Source organism: Lissotriton vulgaris, chromosome 8, assembly GCF_964263255.1.
Source record: "Lissotriton vulgaris chromosome 8, aLisVul1.2, whole genome shotgun sequence".
Taxonomy (NCBI): Eukaryota; Metazoa; Chordata; class Amphibia; order Caudata; family Salamandridae; genus Lissotriton; species Lissotriton vulgaris.
This window is the reverse complement of record NC_141696.1, coordinates 1,117,081,092-1,117,099,854: the sequence shown is the minus strand read 5'-3', so window position 1 is coordinate 1,117,099,854 and position 18,763 is coordinate 1,117,081,092. Positions and strand designations below refer to the sequence as shown.

General features: G+C 48.4%; 1 protein-coding gene across 1 annotated transcript in view; it reads right to left on the bottom strand.

Annotated features, from left to right (window-relative positions):
• Positions 1–18,763, bottom strand: part of NAA16 (N-alpha-acetyltransferase 16, NatA auxiliary subunit) — a 772,708-nt gene that overhangs the window by 291,995 nt on the left and 461,950 nt on the right. The window contains exon 13 of the mRNA XM_086934938.1: positions 11,205–11,333. Within this exon, the coding sequence (XP_086791064.1) occupies positions 11,205–11,333 (129 nt within the window). The remainder of the gene's footprint in view (positions 1–11,204; positions 11,334–18,763) is intronic.

Here is an 18,763-nt window from a genome sequence, read left to right as displayed (position 1 = left end):
ACTTAAGGAGACTGTTAAAGCCCAGACCTGCAGCCTGTTGTTGGCGGCGGATGGAATCAAAGGATTGAGACCGTATCCTGACTTGACGCCCGAGACCCGGCGGCCAGCCCGCCTTTCGATCGACGCCCCGATGGCGTACTTAGACCCGGCGCTGGAAGCTGTATTTGCCCCTATCGCAGTGGAGCTACCCGAAAGTACTGTGCTTGGTGACTCAATTAATCCGTTGGAATCCCCAGTTTTGCAACTGTCGGAACATTTACATGCTGTCCCCACTTCGGATCCTTTCAATTGGTACCGTGAACTGTTTTGGACTGTGTCGACCCCCCTCCCCAGTCGGTCTATCAAGATGGCGGATGGGATAAAGCCTGGCTTCGGAGACGGGGAGGGGCATTGTTGGTACCAGCCGACTAATTTGGGACCTGCCGTTCCTTTTTCATCTGTGGACCCCTGTCCTGCTAACTTCTGTGTAACTTTTGACATTTTGAGGATGGGGCTTTCTTCCCCTGAAGGACTCAGCAAATTTAATCGACAGGGCCAAGGCTGAGATTGCTGTCTGGGTGGTTCATTGTGGTATTATGGTTAACGGGATTGTTTTATTGAATTAACGGAGTCCGGGGCGGGGTTGGCTAGGACGGGGGCGAGAGACCGGGAGTGCGTTGAACATAGCCCCTCCTCCATTTCCCCTCTTCGGGTGGGGTTTAATTTCTTTTCCTTTTTTCCCTGTTTCTTCTATATTTCAGGTTTCAGTTCTTGGGCGACAGGCACGCTGCTAGGGGGGTAGGCCGTAGTCATCTGCAGGGGTGCAGGGTGGGGGGCTGGCCTTTTTTCTCTTCTTATCTTTCTTTGGCCTTTTCTTTTCTCTTTTTCCGGGTCAGCGTAGTGGGTTCATCATTCGGTCCATCTCTGCTTTCACATCTGTGCCTCAACTCTCGCGATGTTTCGGGGCCACGGGGCGGGCATAAATGTTGGCGCGAACCGTAATAGTATGCTTGTTTATCCGGGTGTCGTCTGCTTTAATGCCACTGACCTACATGAAAACGAATTAACTGTGGACACACTGCTATTTCGCCCGCCCCCTCTTCATAGCTTGAGATATTGTATGGCACCTGATCCTTATATTTTATATTATAAAATGAAACCTTTTGTATCCTGTTCCCACTTTGATATGTCATCCAACCAGTGCGCATTGTGGATGTAGCGACTATGCTCCCCGGGAGGCTGGGTCTGAAGTTTTGATCGTAATATTGTGCTGCAATTGCTTAGTGGCCAGCCCTGGGGGTTGTAGGCCTGTGTTTGTATCTGGTTGAAAATGACAAATAAAGGTTTCAAAAAAAAAAAAAAAAAAATGAACACAGCGGTTTACTATATACCATACTGAAAAATGTGTTTAAAATGATTTTTTTTTTTTTTTTTTTTAAAGAGCATGATCTATAAAAAAAAATTCAAAAGATGGCAGCATTGGTATGCTGCATTAAAATTCCTTAAGGTAAAAAACATTTTAAACTCGGACTTCTGTTTGTGGACCCTTGTTACTCCGAGCACAGCCATTGGGGATCTATGAAGGGAAAAAAGTGCAAGTACTGATATTGCAACATCTAAAGTGTTTTCTGACTGGTCCTTTGTCGCCTTGCTAGCTTTACAGCAATTTTAAAATGCTTGGGAGGGGGCATGGGTGTTGGCTCTTCATAGTCACACAGCCTGCAGATCAAATTACATCTGTTGGTTTCCCCAGCCTGGCAAAAATCGGGGATGAGTTGGCGGAGAGGCACTGATCAAGTGCTTCTCTGCAGAGTCTGGGCCATTCTCACCATGTTGGATCGAATAGTGTATGAATTTCACCCAACTGGCAAGAGTCTTTGGTGAGATTGTGAAGAAACACAGGTCCGAAGCTTCTCTACAGGTACCGCTGGCCTGACCTGGCAAATCAGTTTCAGCAGGATGCCACAGAGAAGGTACCCGGCCTTGTGTAGTCCTGTTCTACTACAGCTTGAAGCATACCCCACTGGAGAAATCAGAGTTCCAAAAAAAGGGACAAAGCCCAATGGTAGATATCTTCGCTAGGCAAAGCCGCCAAAAGTATCTGGCCAGGGTGAGACCTTCCTTTGGCACGAATTTTGACCATCTCCCACTCTTGAGGCTTCCCTCCAGAAATCACTGGCATTTTATCCGACAGCGATCTTGTCCTGTGGAACCCATCTTGGCAACAGCCTGCAGCCTTAACCCATGGAGAATTTTTAATTTCCATTTTAGAGACTAAGGCGGAAGCTAAAACCTATGAACGGGTCAAACCCGGTTTCTGCATCCGACCCTTGCTCCATCGATGTCGGCCTTAAGTTTTAACTTCGACCTGGTCTAGTGCAACTGGTTGCCAGCGGTTGGCGCTTTTTGGTTCTAAAATTTCATATCTCCGGTTCTTCTTATTTGAATTTTGTTGTTTGGCCTCATTTTGTTCATTACAATCTTCTCAAATGTTATAAATTGGAGTGGGGTTTTTATTGTATCGTGTTTTCTACTGTTCAACTGTTTTTGGATTTCACACATTTTTATTGGTAGTTTCCAAAACAAAACAAAAATATACAAAAACATACATTAACCCTTTGCATGCTGCCGCGGTTCTGCGCCTGTGCGGCAAAATCGCAAGTGGGCGGGTTCATCACGGCCCCCAGCCGTCATCAGCTCACGAGCACCGCGGTGCATGACGGACGGGGGCCGTCATCAGCATGCAAGGGGTTAAGAAAGCATAGGCGACATATCTAAATTCAGATGATATGGCAGTGAAGACAATGAAAAAGGAAATATTACATCATCTTAGATCTGGGTAGATTAAATAAATGTGGGAGATTTCAAATAATACAGAAAAATATGCAGTAATAAGTGAAGACAACATGATAGACATTAGTACTGTTCAAAAGTTTTGGTACTGATTAATGCTTTACACATTTCTCCTAAGATAAGCAGGCCAGCTCTGTGCTACAGCTCTCAAGGGTTCAACTCATGTTTAAATTATTGAAACTTAACTGAACCTGGTAAGGAATTGTGACATTGTTACTTGGTGAGGACTAACAACCCCTCCAATTAATAATCCACATTCTCACAGGGTGTCAGTCAGGGCTTCGCTGAAAGGCAGCAAGGGCTTGGACAAGAACTGCCCAGGCTGCAAACCTTCAATTAGGACACTAGTTTCCACCTCAACAGATGGCAAATGAGGCTGACTTCTGTTGAAGGACGGGGAGAGAACCCACCTCTGGGTCAGGGAAAGTATCCAGTCCAGTGGCATCTTTTAGGTACAAAAAGAAATTGCTATCATTATATTGTGGAGGAAACTCCTTCCCAAAAGACTGCTTTAGTCACGGCCATGGACTAGTGTGCAAAACAGGAAGAACCTATCTACGAGGAAAGAGAATGTCCTCAAAGTCTTCTGAAAATTTGGGGCAAATGGTGGCCCTACTACGCTCTGGAGTCATAGATGTTTAGTCTAAGCTGTTTGACTGCCGATTACAATGTAATGCACTTTAGTGTCTGCACACTACTGTTTATTGTTCGTTTTGTACAAACAATAAACTAGGTTTATAAAAAATAAAGAAAATGAATGCGAGACAGATGTAAATTCAAATAGCCCTACTGTCTGATTTCAGGAGTCATGCTTCCTAACTCAGTGACATCAGATTTGATAGGAACAATGAACCTTGCTGGTTTGGTTGGCAAGGCAGTCTCTTGTGTAGTTTCTTCAACAACTGTAGAAGCTTTGGGACCCAATACTGCTGTGGTCACTAAGGAGCTGTCACAATCAGGAGTTGTTAGAGAAGCTTGCAACTTCAACAGTGCAGGTGGAAAAAGAGGAATAGAAGAAAAACATTTTAATGTCCTTCACCAATTGATCAAAAGATCATTGCCCAGAAAGTCAGGATCCCATTTCCTGGAAGCAAAATTTGTGCATTTGCTGATTTTTGTTATTGAAAACAGATCTGCCTTAGAGCAGCCCCATTCTGATAAGATATTATATGCTACTTTGTTATCTGATACCCATTTGCGATTTGCCTCGCTGACCCGTTGCGAAAATATGCTTGCTTCCTGGAAGGTGAATGGCTTTTTTAAAGACAGGTTTTTGGCCAAGAGCCATCATCGAATTCTTTGGGCTTCCATTGACAGTGGTCTGGATCTATTTCTAGTTTGTTTATTCAGGTAGTGCACTGTGGTGGTGGTGTTGTTCATATGCACAAGAATCTAATTTGTTGTCAAGGAAGGCAGAAAAGCATTCAATACTAGATGAACTGCTTTGAGGTTCCAGTAAGGTGATGGAACTCTCCTTTTGTTTATCATAATCCTTGGAGGGTACTTAGCTTAATATAAAATGATTCTGCGAGGTCCAGGACTTGTAGTCCAGCTTCCTTGAAACACCCTTCCAAAGAAGGGTCTTATTGGAGTACTTTACACATTACATCAATTTGTGTGGCTGGAAAGTTTCATTCCTGTAAGCAAGGAGATCCATATACAGTTCTGAAACCTTCAGCTTTTGTTGCATTATTGTAAAAATGCTAATACAATGTTTTACATAAATAACGGATGAACACTACCAACAGCAGTTTTGTCTGCAGTAGACTATGTGAACCAGCCAAGCCACTCATAAATTAGTATTAAGTTAATAAAGCTTTTATTAATAAATCAAATATAGCATAATATGAGCTATGAAGAACTATAACATTTTACAAACTAGTGTTCAATTATTCACCTAGAAGCATCTTCCCTTCACTTCGGAATAGCCCCTCTCACGCAGATCTACCACACACCTTCTCCCCGAACAGCTGGACCTTCCAGCAGAGCTCACCAACCATTCCTGCGACCCCTATCAACTACACCAGCCTTGCACCACTTGACACCACCCTCACCTCTGTCACCAGGAACAAGGCTCCCTCGCCCCCTCAGACCGTCTCCTCGACCACCACACCGCCTACAACCTCCGCCAAATAAAAAGGACCGCAGCACAGCACTCAACTCGTGGAAGGACCCGCCCCCCACCCCGGAAGAGACAGGGCAGCGTCTCACCCTGCTTGAAGCCAGCTACGAACCATAATCCAGGGCTTTAACAAAATCCTAACCAACCTCGCCACGCTCCGCAAGCCTTCCCAATAACCCCAATGCATCCCCACTGTCTCCAACCCGCCACATCAAAAGACCCTCAAGGCTCCCCACCCCAGTTGGATCTCAACCACCCTCTCGAATCAAAATCAAAATCATAATCGTCCCAACAGAACAAGAATAGCGATGTCCTCAAGTGAAGTTGCAGATCTTGCCTCTTCATACGACACCCCATCTACTCCTACCCCCAATCCAAAATTCAGGTGATCACTGGATTCAGACGAGACCACTCCCGTCCTAAACCTCCAAGACCCTCTGCCTCCCTTATTAACATCCCCATGCCCCCCCAGGAAGAAACCCCAAAAAGAGACGCCCACCACTAACTGCATGCATGCATGCTCATAAACTGCAGATCAGCCACCCATCATGCCACAGAGCTAGCAGAATCCAGCCTCACCCATGACATAGACATAGCCTTCATCACAGAGACTTGGCTAAATGACTGCTCGCCGCCAATCATGGACACTCTCGTGCCCCTAGGCTTTGCAATCATCAACCAAGATCGTAAAGACCAAAAAGGTGGGGGTATAGCTAGCAATCATCCACAACACCTTGTCCGTGACAGAAATTGAAACCTTTAACTATAACACCTTTGAATGCCTATCTGCAAACATTAACAGAAGTGAGAACAATACACTTTATCTGTATGTCCTATACCATCCCCTGGCAACACCACCACATTTATCAAACATCTGTCTGACAAGACAGAGGACTTGGAGGCGCCATCCCGGAGATGCAACATACGCATCACGGGCCTACCGGAAAGTATGCCGACTGGTAACATGGAACTCTATGTGAAGGCTCTTTTGAAGAAGCTGCTGGGAGACAGCATTCTCGGAGAGGTTTGTAGTCGAAAGAGCGCACCGCCAATTGGGCCCGAGACCTAAACCGGGGGCCCCTCTGCGACCCATTGTGGCCAAGATCCTTAATTACAGAGATCGGGACACTGCGCTGAGGCTTGCGCGGGACAAACAACCGTTGACCTATGAGGGCAGTACGCTCTCATTATTCCCGGACTTTACAGCAAGGGTGTAGGAGGCGCGGCGCCAGTTTATGCCCATGAAGCAGCAACTTCGCGACCTCCGAGTGGATTATGCCATGCTCTACCCTGTCAAATAGAGAGTCTAAAGGCAGGGGAGGTCTACTATCTTCACGGACCCGAGAGCGCTTCAGAAGGCCATGAAGAGCTGGCGCAGGGACACGCAGTAGTCCTCAGAGGACGGCCTCCCTCATGATGCTTCCGGTGGTTCACTGGAAGATCAAGACTGAATTTGCGGACTACGGCTGGGTGAGATACTGGTGCCCTGGGGAACTGAAAATTTGTGAGACCCAACATTTGGCCTTTAACTTTGCTGTCTATATAATGAATTGCTACCTCTCCTGGGCCCTTATTTTGCACTGAGATTGTAAGGCAGCTGTATGCTGGTGGGGGGATGGGTTATGTGGGTAGAGGGGGATGATTTTCTCTCGCTGATGCATTTTCCATGATGCATTCCCAGCCCTTCCTCCCACTATGCAAGATGCGTATGCCGATTAGAGTCCTGTGGATGTCGCGGGAAGTCCCTACAAGGCTTGATGATACGTGGTGATGGGGGCTACCTTTATGTGCCACGTTACTTGAGGTACTGTTACAAGGGTTTAACAGTTATTGTTACTGAGGGGCGGCGAGATCCGATATATGATGTTTATGTCCCCAGTTGCCATAGGGGAATTAGTACTGTTTCGGAGGGCACTTGCTATTGTCTTTTTTCTTTACCTCCTTTTTTCCAGGGGCGGGGGAGCAGGGCGATGCAGCGAGCCTTACTGCAGGACATTGTTATAGTACTATTGTGAGCAGGCTGCCTACGCACCGCTGTGTGGAACACTATTCCCTGTTGAACTCCCGTTTTGGAGAGGTCTTTTCCCTTCTTTGTTTTGCTTTGTAATTTGTATTGGTTGAGGGAGCGGCGGGTGGCGGGGGGGAGAAGAGGGGAGAGGGTGGAGCTGGAGTTTAGTGGGGGACACTGGTGAGGCATAGGCTGGGAGGGGAACTGGGTCGCGGCAGTGTTGGGGAGGGGCAGGCGTGGGCGGGGGTTTGGGTGGAATTGCAACTTTATCTTTTTCTGCTGATTGCGGTGGAGGTGAATTGTTGGATAGTTGTTATTTTGGAATGGAGTTTTATTGGGGAGAAAACGAAACTATGGACACAGGGAATATGGCATGGGAGTTCCCGTTTGACTGCCTACACTCATTATGCCCCCTGACATGACACAACAACCACATGATAACGATCACATTACACTTCTGACATGGAACGTAAGAGGACTGAATGACCACAGAAAGGTCAGACATGTTCTACAGTATCTCTCGAGGCATGCAATTGATATTGCACTGCTTCAAGAGACTCATTTGCGCCCTGACAGCCAGACACTCAACCTATAGAGGTCTACACAACCACGTACACGCAGCCGGATTCATCTCACACGCCAGGGGCGTACTCATGTGGGTGAACCATAAGGCCACCTTCACAGTGATGCCGATTGCAACTGACTCGGGGGGGGGGGGGTCGGTATGTTATCACGAAATGTGTAGGCAGGGGCATGACTTTGCACAAAGTTCACTCCTATGGACCGAATTTCGACTGCCCCACCTTCTATTTGACTTTGGCTGCTAAGGTAAGAGAACTTTGAGGAGAACATGTTTTGTGGGGTGGAGATTTCAATATGGTCAGGCAGCCTGCACTAGACAGGTCAGATGGTCCCAATCTGGTCCCTTCGGCCTCTGCCCGAGTCCTTGACGCTGAGATGACGCGACTGGGTTTACAGGACGTGTGGAGGACTAGATTCCCGACTCAGGGGGGGTACACTCATTATTCAGGCACTGCGCGACGGCGCCTACGCTGAGGTTCCCACACACTAGGGAGGAACTGTCTGACGCACAGGTGGCGGCTCGCTTTAGGGATTATTACGCGGAGCTATACGCTTTCCGAGGTCTGGCCTTGGAGGAAAGCATTTTAGACTATTTAACACATATCCAGTTACCCTGGCTGACCGACACACATCGGGAGTTTTTGGTTCGCCCATTTGAGAGGGAGGAAGTAGTCTGGGCGTTGTCGTCAATGAAGGCTGACAGCGCCCCGTGCAGCGATGGCTTTCCGGCCTCCTTTTACAAAACATTCTGATTTACTGATACCTAAATTATTGATGCTTGTTGAGCAGATGGCAGAAGAGGAGGAAATGCCACCAACGATGCGGGAAGCTATTATTGTAGCTATCCTAAAACCTGGAAATCCTCCTGACGACTGCGCTTCCTACCGACCGTTGTCGCTGCTCAATGTAGACGCGAAGATATTTGCGAAAATCATTGCCATTCGGCTCAGCCCATTGATCCCTACGCTAGTATCCCCAGAACAGGCGGGCTTTGTCCCCAACTGCAACCTGACCTATAATCTACGGACCGTGTTTGCGGCATTCCAACACACACGTCAGGATGTGCCTATGGTGGCGGTTTTCCTGGATATGGAAAAGGCCTTCAATTCCGTTGAGTGGCCTTTCCTTCGCCTGGTGCTAAAAAGGTCACCCACCCCTGGGGGTGGGTGACCTTTTTATTTAGCTCTTGAATACGATCTACGCTTCCCCAACGGCGGGGGTTCGCATAGGCTCGCTCACAACTGAGCCCTTTTCTATCGGACGTGGTACTAGACAGGGCTGCCCCCTTTCTCCTCTTTTGTATGCCTTAGTTGCAGAACCTCTAGCCTGCGCTCTGCGCAAATACCACAGTCACCGCTGTATTCGGTTCCCCACGTACAACCGGATCGTGTCCACGTACGCGGACAACACTTTGCTTTATGTGCGGAAGCCGGAGGACAACCTCTCGTCAGTGCTCAGAGAAGTGGAACAGTTTAATTCGCTTTCGGGGATTCATGTGAACTGGGGCAAGACCATATTGTTCCCGCTTACCCCCGCCACCAGGAGAATAGAATCGGACTACCCCATTCAGTGGACCACCGACTCGGTCCGCTACTTGGGTATCAAGCTGCATACGGACTCGGAAGTGGTCCTCAGGGAGAATTACGGGGTAGCAATCTCTAAACTGGAGGATGACGTGAATAAATGGATAGGGCTTCCCTTGTCCTTGATGGGGCGAATATCATTGCTGAAAATTATAGTTCTTCCCCGTTTTTTGTTCCTCTTCAGTAATATCCCTGTGGTATTATAGGAGCGTTCTTCCGACAGCTGCACTCCCTGGTGCTCCGCCTGGCGTGGGCTGGGAAACAGCCCAGGGTAGCGTGGGACATCTTAATTCGCCCCTATGAAGAGGGCGGAATACATGCTCCGGAACTTGAGCTCTATTATCGAGCTGCTCAGGGCGCACATGCGTATGGCTGGATACATGGTCCGGTTGACGCGCCACACCTGCGGATTGAAGCAATAGTGGCCACCCCGATGCCGTTACCGGCTCTGTTGTCCCGACCTAGGGATCGTCGGACGGGCATCCTAGACTCTCTGAACGTAGTGACACATGCATGGCACCATCTTATGGATGCTCAGGCTTGCTCGCTGCTGTACGCCCCGGGAGCGCGGTTGGCCTGGTGTTCGTGGCTTAGTCCCTGTAAGGATAAAGGCGTGTTGACTGCCCTGGCTGACTTGAATATCGTCAACATGGGTGACCTCTTTACGAGCGGTAGTGCTTGTACCTGGGAGGATTTGAACCCGAAGGATGGCACTGGAAACCTGCTTCTCCCCCGCTTTCAATTTCATAGGGTGCGGCATGCCTTGAAAGAGCTGCTTGGAGAGGATATGACGGAGCCCCAAATGGTCTTGACGTTTGACTTTGTAGTCACTGCTAAGACATTGGCTAAATTAATCACGAACCTCTATTGTATTGCGCTTGCAGAGCAGACAGCGAGTTATACTAAGCCACGTTTCGCTTGGCAGGCTGATTTAGCCATTGACCTCCCTGAGGATAAATGGAGATATTGCTGTGCCAATACCAGAAGAATGTCCCTTAACGGCCGCCATCGCCTCCTGCACTTTAAATTCGTTAATAGGGTCTATCACACACCTGAGCGCCTGTTTCGGTATGGCTTGCGGGAGAGCCCCAGCTGTGAGAAGTGTAGGGCACAATGTGCCCATTTCTTGCACCTTGCCTGGCTGTGCCCGAAGGTTGCAGACTTCTGGCGGGCGGTATATGACGAGGTGAATAGAGTCACCGATCTGTCGTTGGCTCCATCTGAATTGCTGGCCTTACTGGGGTATTCTAAGGATATAGTGCCGGCACGGCGGAGGATCGCGGATCTGGCCTTTTTAGTTGCCAAACGTTGTGTCGCGCTCACCGGGATGCGGGAGCCGGCCCAACGCTTGCTAGATGGGCTAATGACATGTTATGTTGCTGTACTCAAACGGAACAGTATAGTGAGCTCTTCCACCCCGCAATCACCCTAAAAACTACTGGGCGCTGTACCTGGAGAGGAGACCTACACAGGCGGATGGCGATTCGGATAAGACTCACTTAGATTTTGAGTGGGAGGGAACACCTGAGTGCACTTCACAGCATACTGACGAGGAGACCATGACTGACTGAACTTGGAATGAGTCTTTTGCTACTGAATACGGATTAGATGTGGAGAGCACTGACGAGGCTTGGACTGAAGAAGTGTATTGTATATGTAACAACAATGCTGTTCGGGAGGGGGGGGGAGCCATAAATTCTGATTAATGTGTCCATGACAAAGAGTTTTCGTGATAATATTGTTTTACAAGTGCCAATGCTGTACTCCTTGATTGTACGTTGTTGAAATGGCAATAAACAAACTAAAAAAAAAACTCCTTAATAAATAAATAATATTTAAGATGATCCAGTTGGAAGACTTTACTCAATTAAATGGAAATTGGTGAAACCTTGCTGCACTGCAGTTCTGCCTTGGTCATGCCCTGTGTATTTCATTATGGATTTGTAAAGTACAAACGATAATTGACACAATTTCAAAGACTAATGGCCCAATACAAAAATGAAGGAGCAGGCAACCTGGGAGCATTATAAACACATTTTTAAATTAAGCTGAACGAATGAGGCTTGTGGTTACCTACCCTTTCAATCTCGTGACATTTCTTTAAGGCTTCTCCATATTTCCCCATCCGTTGGTAGGCTGAAGCACACTCTGTCTCAAACCACATGCACTGCATCTCATTTAGATTCTCCATTGCCGATGTCCCTTCCTGATCGAGAGAGAATCACATTTAAATATGCATGACAAAGAAAATCTGGGTTCCATCAATTTGTTTTGATAACCTGTGGTTTTCAATGATGCTTCATAAGGACTTTTTCTATAGTTTCTAAAGGAGACCTCGGTTGTCAGTCACCCTTTCTCCTCCTCTTACTCTACAATCCTATCTCACCTACTTTCAGGAAAGAACTAGCAGAGTTTGCTTGCCACACTGGCTGACAATAGCTAATTCCTCAGCCTAAAATGATGGCATTCTACAATGGCTCAAGCCTGCACAGATCAACACACTGCTTGAAGGACAAGTTACTTACCTTTGGTAACAAATGTATCTGGTAGAGACATAGTCTAGCTGTAGATTCCTGAACTTGGCGTCAGGCTGGATATGGACACTTTTCACAGCAGTACCTCTGCGCGCTGAAAACGGCGCCGCATGGCTCCGCAACAATGTTGAATCTGGATGTGACGTTCGTGAAACCATATAAGTCTCCTCCGACGCGCTTACGCCAGTTTGTTCTGTGAAACTTTCAGTGCCAGAATGCAGAGACACCAAAGAAACTAGCTGTGGAAACAGCGTGCCAAAAAGATGAAAAATCTTTTACAAGAGAAATAAGAAGAAAGGTATGTCAATAGCAGATATGGACTTAGAGAAAAAGACTAAGCAATCAATGAAGCACAAGCCATCTCAACACAGCGCAGTGATGCATAATACAGCTTGCAAGGAAAACATCTCCCACTCAACAGAATATGTACAGAGGGGAAATGGATGGTATTGCAATCCCATATAATACCTATGAGACAAGACCAGCAGGGCTGTTCCACCATAACAAAAGGTAGAGATCAGTTGAGCGTAATAACTGGTGCTTAAAGGGAGGGTCACTCCCACAATACAGGTCACTCAGCAATGGAAATGAGTGGAATGGTAACACCAAGACTAGACCTCATAGGTCGTTTGAGAGTGGGGAGGATGGGCGGACGTTAAGGAATCTGCAGCTAGACTATGTCTCTACCAGATACATCATTACCGAAGGTAAGTAACTTCTTCATCAGATCGTAACATCTAGCCGCAGATTCATTAACTTGTGAATTAGATATCTGCGAATCTAGCCTACAACAGTCCCCAAGAGAACCAGCTGGCCGAGAGGAAAGACCGACCAGTCCCACTTGGGAGTAGATAAACAAGAGACCTGGCTCTTATGAAAAGCGTGGCAAAAACCAATCAAAAAAGCAAATAAATGAAACCATAAAACAATAAAATATATATATTGTGTAAAGCGGATGTCCCCCGTAGGCATTTAGGTGCTGATGTACAGATGTCCATGTTACTCAACAGTACCTATAGCATGGATCCAACTGGATTCAATTGGATGAAAGGCTGAATGTACCCGCCAGAATCTGAACGTATGAACACAAGGTCCTCATAATGCACACATTCAACTACAGAGCCACCAGACCCGGCTAAACAGAAGATGGCATCTATCTCTAGAAAAGAGAACTTATGGAGTAGAGGAGCCAAAAAGCAAACTACTGTTATTGGATTCTCAATCTCTAAGACAGTAAGAAAAATTGTGAGAGGACTCTTCCAACGACAACAATATGAAGAAACTCTTCCATCGCAATGTGTGGAAAAAAGGTTCAAGGACCGATAAAGAAGAACAGATAACCCAGGCAAGGGAAACCTAGCCTGAAGGGAAGAAGGATGAAATCCTAACAAAAACACCTGACAACAGTCAGAAAGTAGTATGTGTACCCCCAAGGACATTAACACTTGGAAACGAAAAAGAAACACATAAAGAAAACTGTCCTGATAAGACCAAAAAGAAGGACCACCAGATCCAATTGACCTAATCTATGTAGGTCAAGGCCTTAGCAAGGGTGGCCCATCCACTAGCAGTGCAAGAAGCAGAAACATAAAATGGTAACTACCATTTTAAGTTTCAGCTTCTCGCAATGCGAGAAAGCAGAACAGAAGGGTTTGGTTGCGAGCGGGCGGGCCTGGTCTGTGAGCAGAGGAGTGGTGTGCACACTCCTGAGGCCGCAATGACTGTTTGGTCGGCTCTCTGGGGCCGACCAAACCAGTCTTGCTCACTCTGCCCTTTTTCCATGCAGGCTGGAATGCAGCCTACTTGGAGAAAATGGCCTCCCCGTAAGCCCATCGCTGGGAGGCGTCTCCACCAATCACAATGCTGCCATTGCAGCGTTGTGGGTGAAGACCCATTACAACGATGCAAGTGCATCGCGGGTATATTACATCGCACATTTCACATCGCGGAAATGTTTACAACGCATGCTATTACATCACGCATGCTTACATCGCGAAAATGTTTACAGCGCATGTTACATCGCGCATTTCTTGGAAGTAGTGAACAACGCATTTATTATTGGATGACGTTTTATTGGAAGTGCAGAGTGCATTTATTGGAAGTGAAACATGAACCATGCTGTTACATCTCGCATTGGATGACGTGGTTTTTCACAAATATGACGTGCGTCATATATGGCATTGCGTCATGGTTTTTCACAAATATGACGTAATTTTCCATGTCATAATATGACAGTTGAATAGGACGCATTTATTGGAAAGTGAACACACATTTATTAACGGATATGACAATTGGATGACGACGTTTTTCGATCCTTGTGACTAGCATTATCCAGGAACTAGGGATTGCCAAGTACCTCACCTTTAGGCTTTTACATTAAGATGAACTGAAGTACAGGGTGGCGTGGAGAAGACCATCTAGTCCAACACAGAGAAAAAATGGACTGATAGCATTATGTACACGAAACTCAGGCACAAATAGATCAAAGAGCAGCACTGAAAACTAAACAACGCACGGCGACAGACTCTAGTCTACTCAATGGTGCAAACCGCTGTACTGCTTGCTAAGGCAGCCCCAGACAGTCATCAACAAAAGGCAACACTTACGGCAGACTGTGGGCTCATAAAAAACAGCCATCAGGAAATACAATAAAATGACCATACGCCTTAGTGCAGTAACCATATTTCCATACGCCAGGATGCCAGGAACCTGGGACAGTATTAAGACTATTCTCATAAGGCTTTTTGGAATGTTGAACGCTCAGTGATAACACACTGAAGCGTCTATGTCTTAATTCATGTGCAAGATATATTCAATAGAATATAACACCGTCAGCTGGATACACAAGTACAGTAACGGCCCTGAATTCTATATTGCTGTTGGGTGGGAACGGGCCCTAAATTCTAATAAGACAGACCAAAGAGGCTCTGAATATCTTCAGTATTATAAAAAAAAAATGTACACAGCCTAGAGTATGCTGCCTGCTCGGAGATTAAAAAACAGAATGAAAGGATGCTTAAGCAGATTTCAAACGAAACAAGCATTTACAATGCAATGGTTTTGCCTTTGTTAAAGTTAGAGCTATTGGCATTGCTCTTGACATTTTTATTTATGTTTTTTTTTAACATAAATAAATGGCATTGTCATTTACAATGCCACTAGCTTTATCTCTCGCAAATGACACACACAAACACACACAGAGCCCCCCCACACACACAGCCACACAGAGCCCCCCACACACACAGCCACACAGAGCCCCCCACACACACAGCCACACAAAGCCCCCCACACACACAGCCACACAAAGCCCCCCACACACACAGCCACACAAAGCCCCCCACACACACAGCCACACAAAGCCCCCCACACACACAGCCACACAGAGCCCTCCACAGACTCACACAGAGCCTTCCACAGACACCCACACAGCACAAGCAGGCAACAGGGGCACACGGAGGCACAAGCAGGCAACAGGGGCACAAGCAGGCAACAGGGGCACGAAAACGGAGGCACAAGCAGGCAACAGGGGCACGAAAACGGAGGCACAAGCAGGCAACAGGGGCACACGGAGGCACAAGCAGGCAACAGGGGCACGAAAACTGAGGCACAAGCAGACGACAGGGGCACGAAAACGGAGGCACAAGCAGGCGACAGGGGCACACGGAGGCACAAGCAGGCAACAGGGGCACAGGGAGGCACAAGCAGGCAACAGGGGCACACGGAGGCACAAGCAGGCAACAGGGGCACACGGAGGCACAAGCAGGCAACAGGGTCACGAAAACAAGCACAAGCAGGCAAAAGGGTCACAAGCAGGAATTGTAATTTAGATGGAGCTGAAGTGGAGAACGGTCAGTAGGGAAGTAGTGCGGCTGGTGCAGTGGGACCAGGCCGAAAGGTGAGAGGGGTATGTCTGCACCCCAGTTTGGACAGTTTCCACTACCTATCAGGGATTGGTGGGAGGGGGGCGTACTTCTTGCTTGCTTTAGGGCTGTTACTTCGGGGACGCAGTGCACGCTCTTGCCTGCTGCCACTGGGACACGACAACAGGCAGGGAGAGGACAGGCTGGGAGAGGGCAGGGAGGGGACAGGCTGGGAGAGGGCAGGGAGGGGACAGGCTGGGAGAGGGCGGGCTGCGAGAGGGCGGGCTGCGAGAGGGCGGGCTGCGAGAGGGCGGGCTGCGAGAGGGCGGGCTGCGAGAGGGCGGGCTGCGAGAGGGCGGGCTGCGAGAGGGCGGGCTGGGAGAGGGCGGGCTGGGAGAGGGCGGGCTGGGAGAGGACGGGCTGGGAGAGGACAGGCTGGGAGAGGACAGGCTGGGAGAGGACAGGCTGGGAGAGGGCAGGCTGGGAGAGGGCAGGCTGGGAGAGGGCAGGCTGGGAGAGGGCAGGCTGGGAGAGGGCAGGCTGGGAGAGGGCAGGCTGGGAGAGGACAGGCTGGGAGAGGACAGGCTGGGAGAGGGCAGGCTGGGAGAGGGCAGGCTGGGAAGCAGAGAGGGTCTTACCTGAGAAGTCTGCCAGCGCGGAGCTCTCCGGGGCTCAGAGCAGCAGCAGGGCCCAGTAGAGCAGGGCGGGGGGCGGCAGGGGCTCGCAGAGGTGTGCTATCACGCAGAGTGTGGGCGGCAGCAAGACCGGTTCACTCCCCCCTGGTCACTGGTGGACTTTAGAGTGACATGAGGGCCACCGTTTCCACTCGCTATTTAATGTACAGGACTCGCTCCGGTGCCTGGGATGTCCCGCTGGCATAAAGCGCAGGAATCGTATCATAGTGGTCTTTGCATATGCTTGTTTTACGCACCTGCAGAGAGTAAAATGGATTGATTTAACCCGATATTTCTCTCCGTTTCCAGACAGTTCAGCTTTGAAACCGTGAGCAATGCTTGCCTCTTTCTGTCTCAAGCCATTCTGTCTCAAAATAATGCACTAACTCCGAGAACTTTCAGGTTAAATGGATTCATTGTATGCCCTGAATGGGCATAAAAGGCGCGCGGCCTTGTGCCCTAGTACCCAGAGTTTAGGGACCTGTGGTGGAGGCGGACAGGGCCGGTCTCCATCTTTCAGGAGTTGCTGCTGATTCAACAGTGAAGCCCGGCTCGGCTCCTTAGGTGAATTATACCCAGGGGCTCCCCTCACCGCCCCTCAGCAGTGCTGAGCCAAGGGGTCACCTGGTCCCTTACTCTCAATGAACTCCTGTGACATTTAAAACGAGGCCGCTGCTCTGATTGGAGGCCGCTTCAGCCGTTGCTGGTTTGTTTTAAGACGTTGCAAGTGTGAGCAAATCAGTGCTACAACAGCCGTAAAGTTCCCCAGAATGTTATTTTCTACCCGGGCTCAGCACAGGAATGAAAATGAATGTGTTTGATTGGATCGTACACCGCGTCAGCTGCTGAACACCTCAGGATTGTACGCCAGCCATATCCCACTGGGGGACGCTTTGTAACCTATGCAGTCAGGGGCAGTCAGTCGTCTCTACTCTTGTACTCATGCGCCACCACCCGCAGGGCTCAGCTGCCACAGGTCGCGCTGGGATGAGGAATCCTTTCTCTGAGTTCCTCCTCTTGTGTCGCCAAGCCTTGGTGTGCGCTGCTCGCCCGGTCACCTGTGCCACTGTGTTGTAACTTGGCACTTGATATCTTCCGTACTCCCTTGTTCCCCCCCCCTCCCTTCTCCTGCCCACTTGGTATGACCTGTAGCTGTCCCTGAAGGCAGCATTAGAATGTTGAGGTTTTCGGTCCTGTCAAGCTGGGAGCACCTTTGGTGATTGTTACTGAATAAACGCACTAGAAATAAATCCACGTGTGGACATTCATCACTACATTTGTGGCGACGAGGGAAACGGAGCTGAGCCAGGGTCAGTGGGTGCCTTTTGGGAATTCAGAGACCAGTCACATTACTATCGATTGGGTTGTACCCTTATCCAATACTTTACTTGCGCGCACCCTCCACGTTGCGCAGGAAACCCTTGAATACTTTATCTAATTCTAAATCAAGGAAGTTAGTTAATAACTCACTCAGATTTCTCCTTTAAGGATCGGAAAAGCCCATTTACTTATTTCATAATTTCCTCATGAGCAAGCCAGACCCCCTTCCCCTTTCCCCCCTTTGTCTCCTTAGGGAGGATGATGTGTTGTAACTTGGCACTTGGTATCTTCCATACTCCCTTGTTCCCCCCCTCCCTTCTCCTGCCCACTTGGTATGACCTGTAGCTGTCCCTGAAGGCAGCATTAGAATGTTGAGGTTTTCGGTCCTGTCAAGCTGGGAGCACCTTTGGTGATTGTTACTGAATAAACGCACTAGAAATAAATCCACGTGTGGACATTCATCACTACACACTGGTTAGAAGACATCAGGTGTCTCTTTGTTTCATTCGCTTTGAACTCGCTCGTGTTTCTGGCGCAGGTTCTTGGCCCGCACAGCTTGTTCCGTCTCTCATCGACACCGGAGACAGGGCAGCAAATCTGCAAAGCGAAGCTTTGGCGTCCATCAATGATGGAGGCCCGGTCCGCTGGTGGCAAACCGATAGAGGAAGAAGTGGGGCAAGGATAGGATGCTCAGTGTCCCGGCTCCACGCAGGTTGATTTTCACCGGTGATCCTCAGCAGAAGCAGATCGTTTCTTCACATAGACAACTGCAAACGAATAACACCACCCACAGTACCTAACTCAGGAAGTAAATCATGGCTGCCACGGCTGTCATCAGGAAACACACGTCATTATTGGATGCGTTTTGCTGTCGCGTGCAACACTTTAACTGCCCCGTAACGGAAGCAGGTTAAACGTTGCAGGCAGCCGCAGTTTCGAACCCGCCCGGGGAGCGGCGCAGCGAAGACTGATCCACCTCCATTAATGCAGCAACCACTGCCTTTTACCACCCCTCCCCACCCTGCGCAAATACTGCATAGTGGATCTGTGGGATCTTTTTAATTAAAACAATATTTTGCATACAAACAGGCTGAACAGATGGCACAAAGGTTAGACCCAAACATAATAGGCTAATAAAAATACAAAAATGTGCAAATTAACATGGCTAGCTCTATAAAAAGGGACTAGAAACTTCATGATTCTAAAAGGTGGTTTTAACCCCCAAACCCCTATTCATATTTACATGTG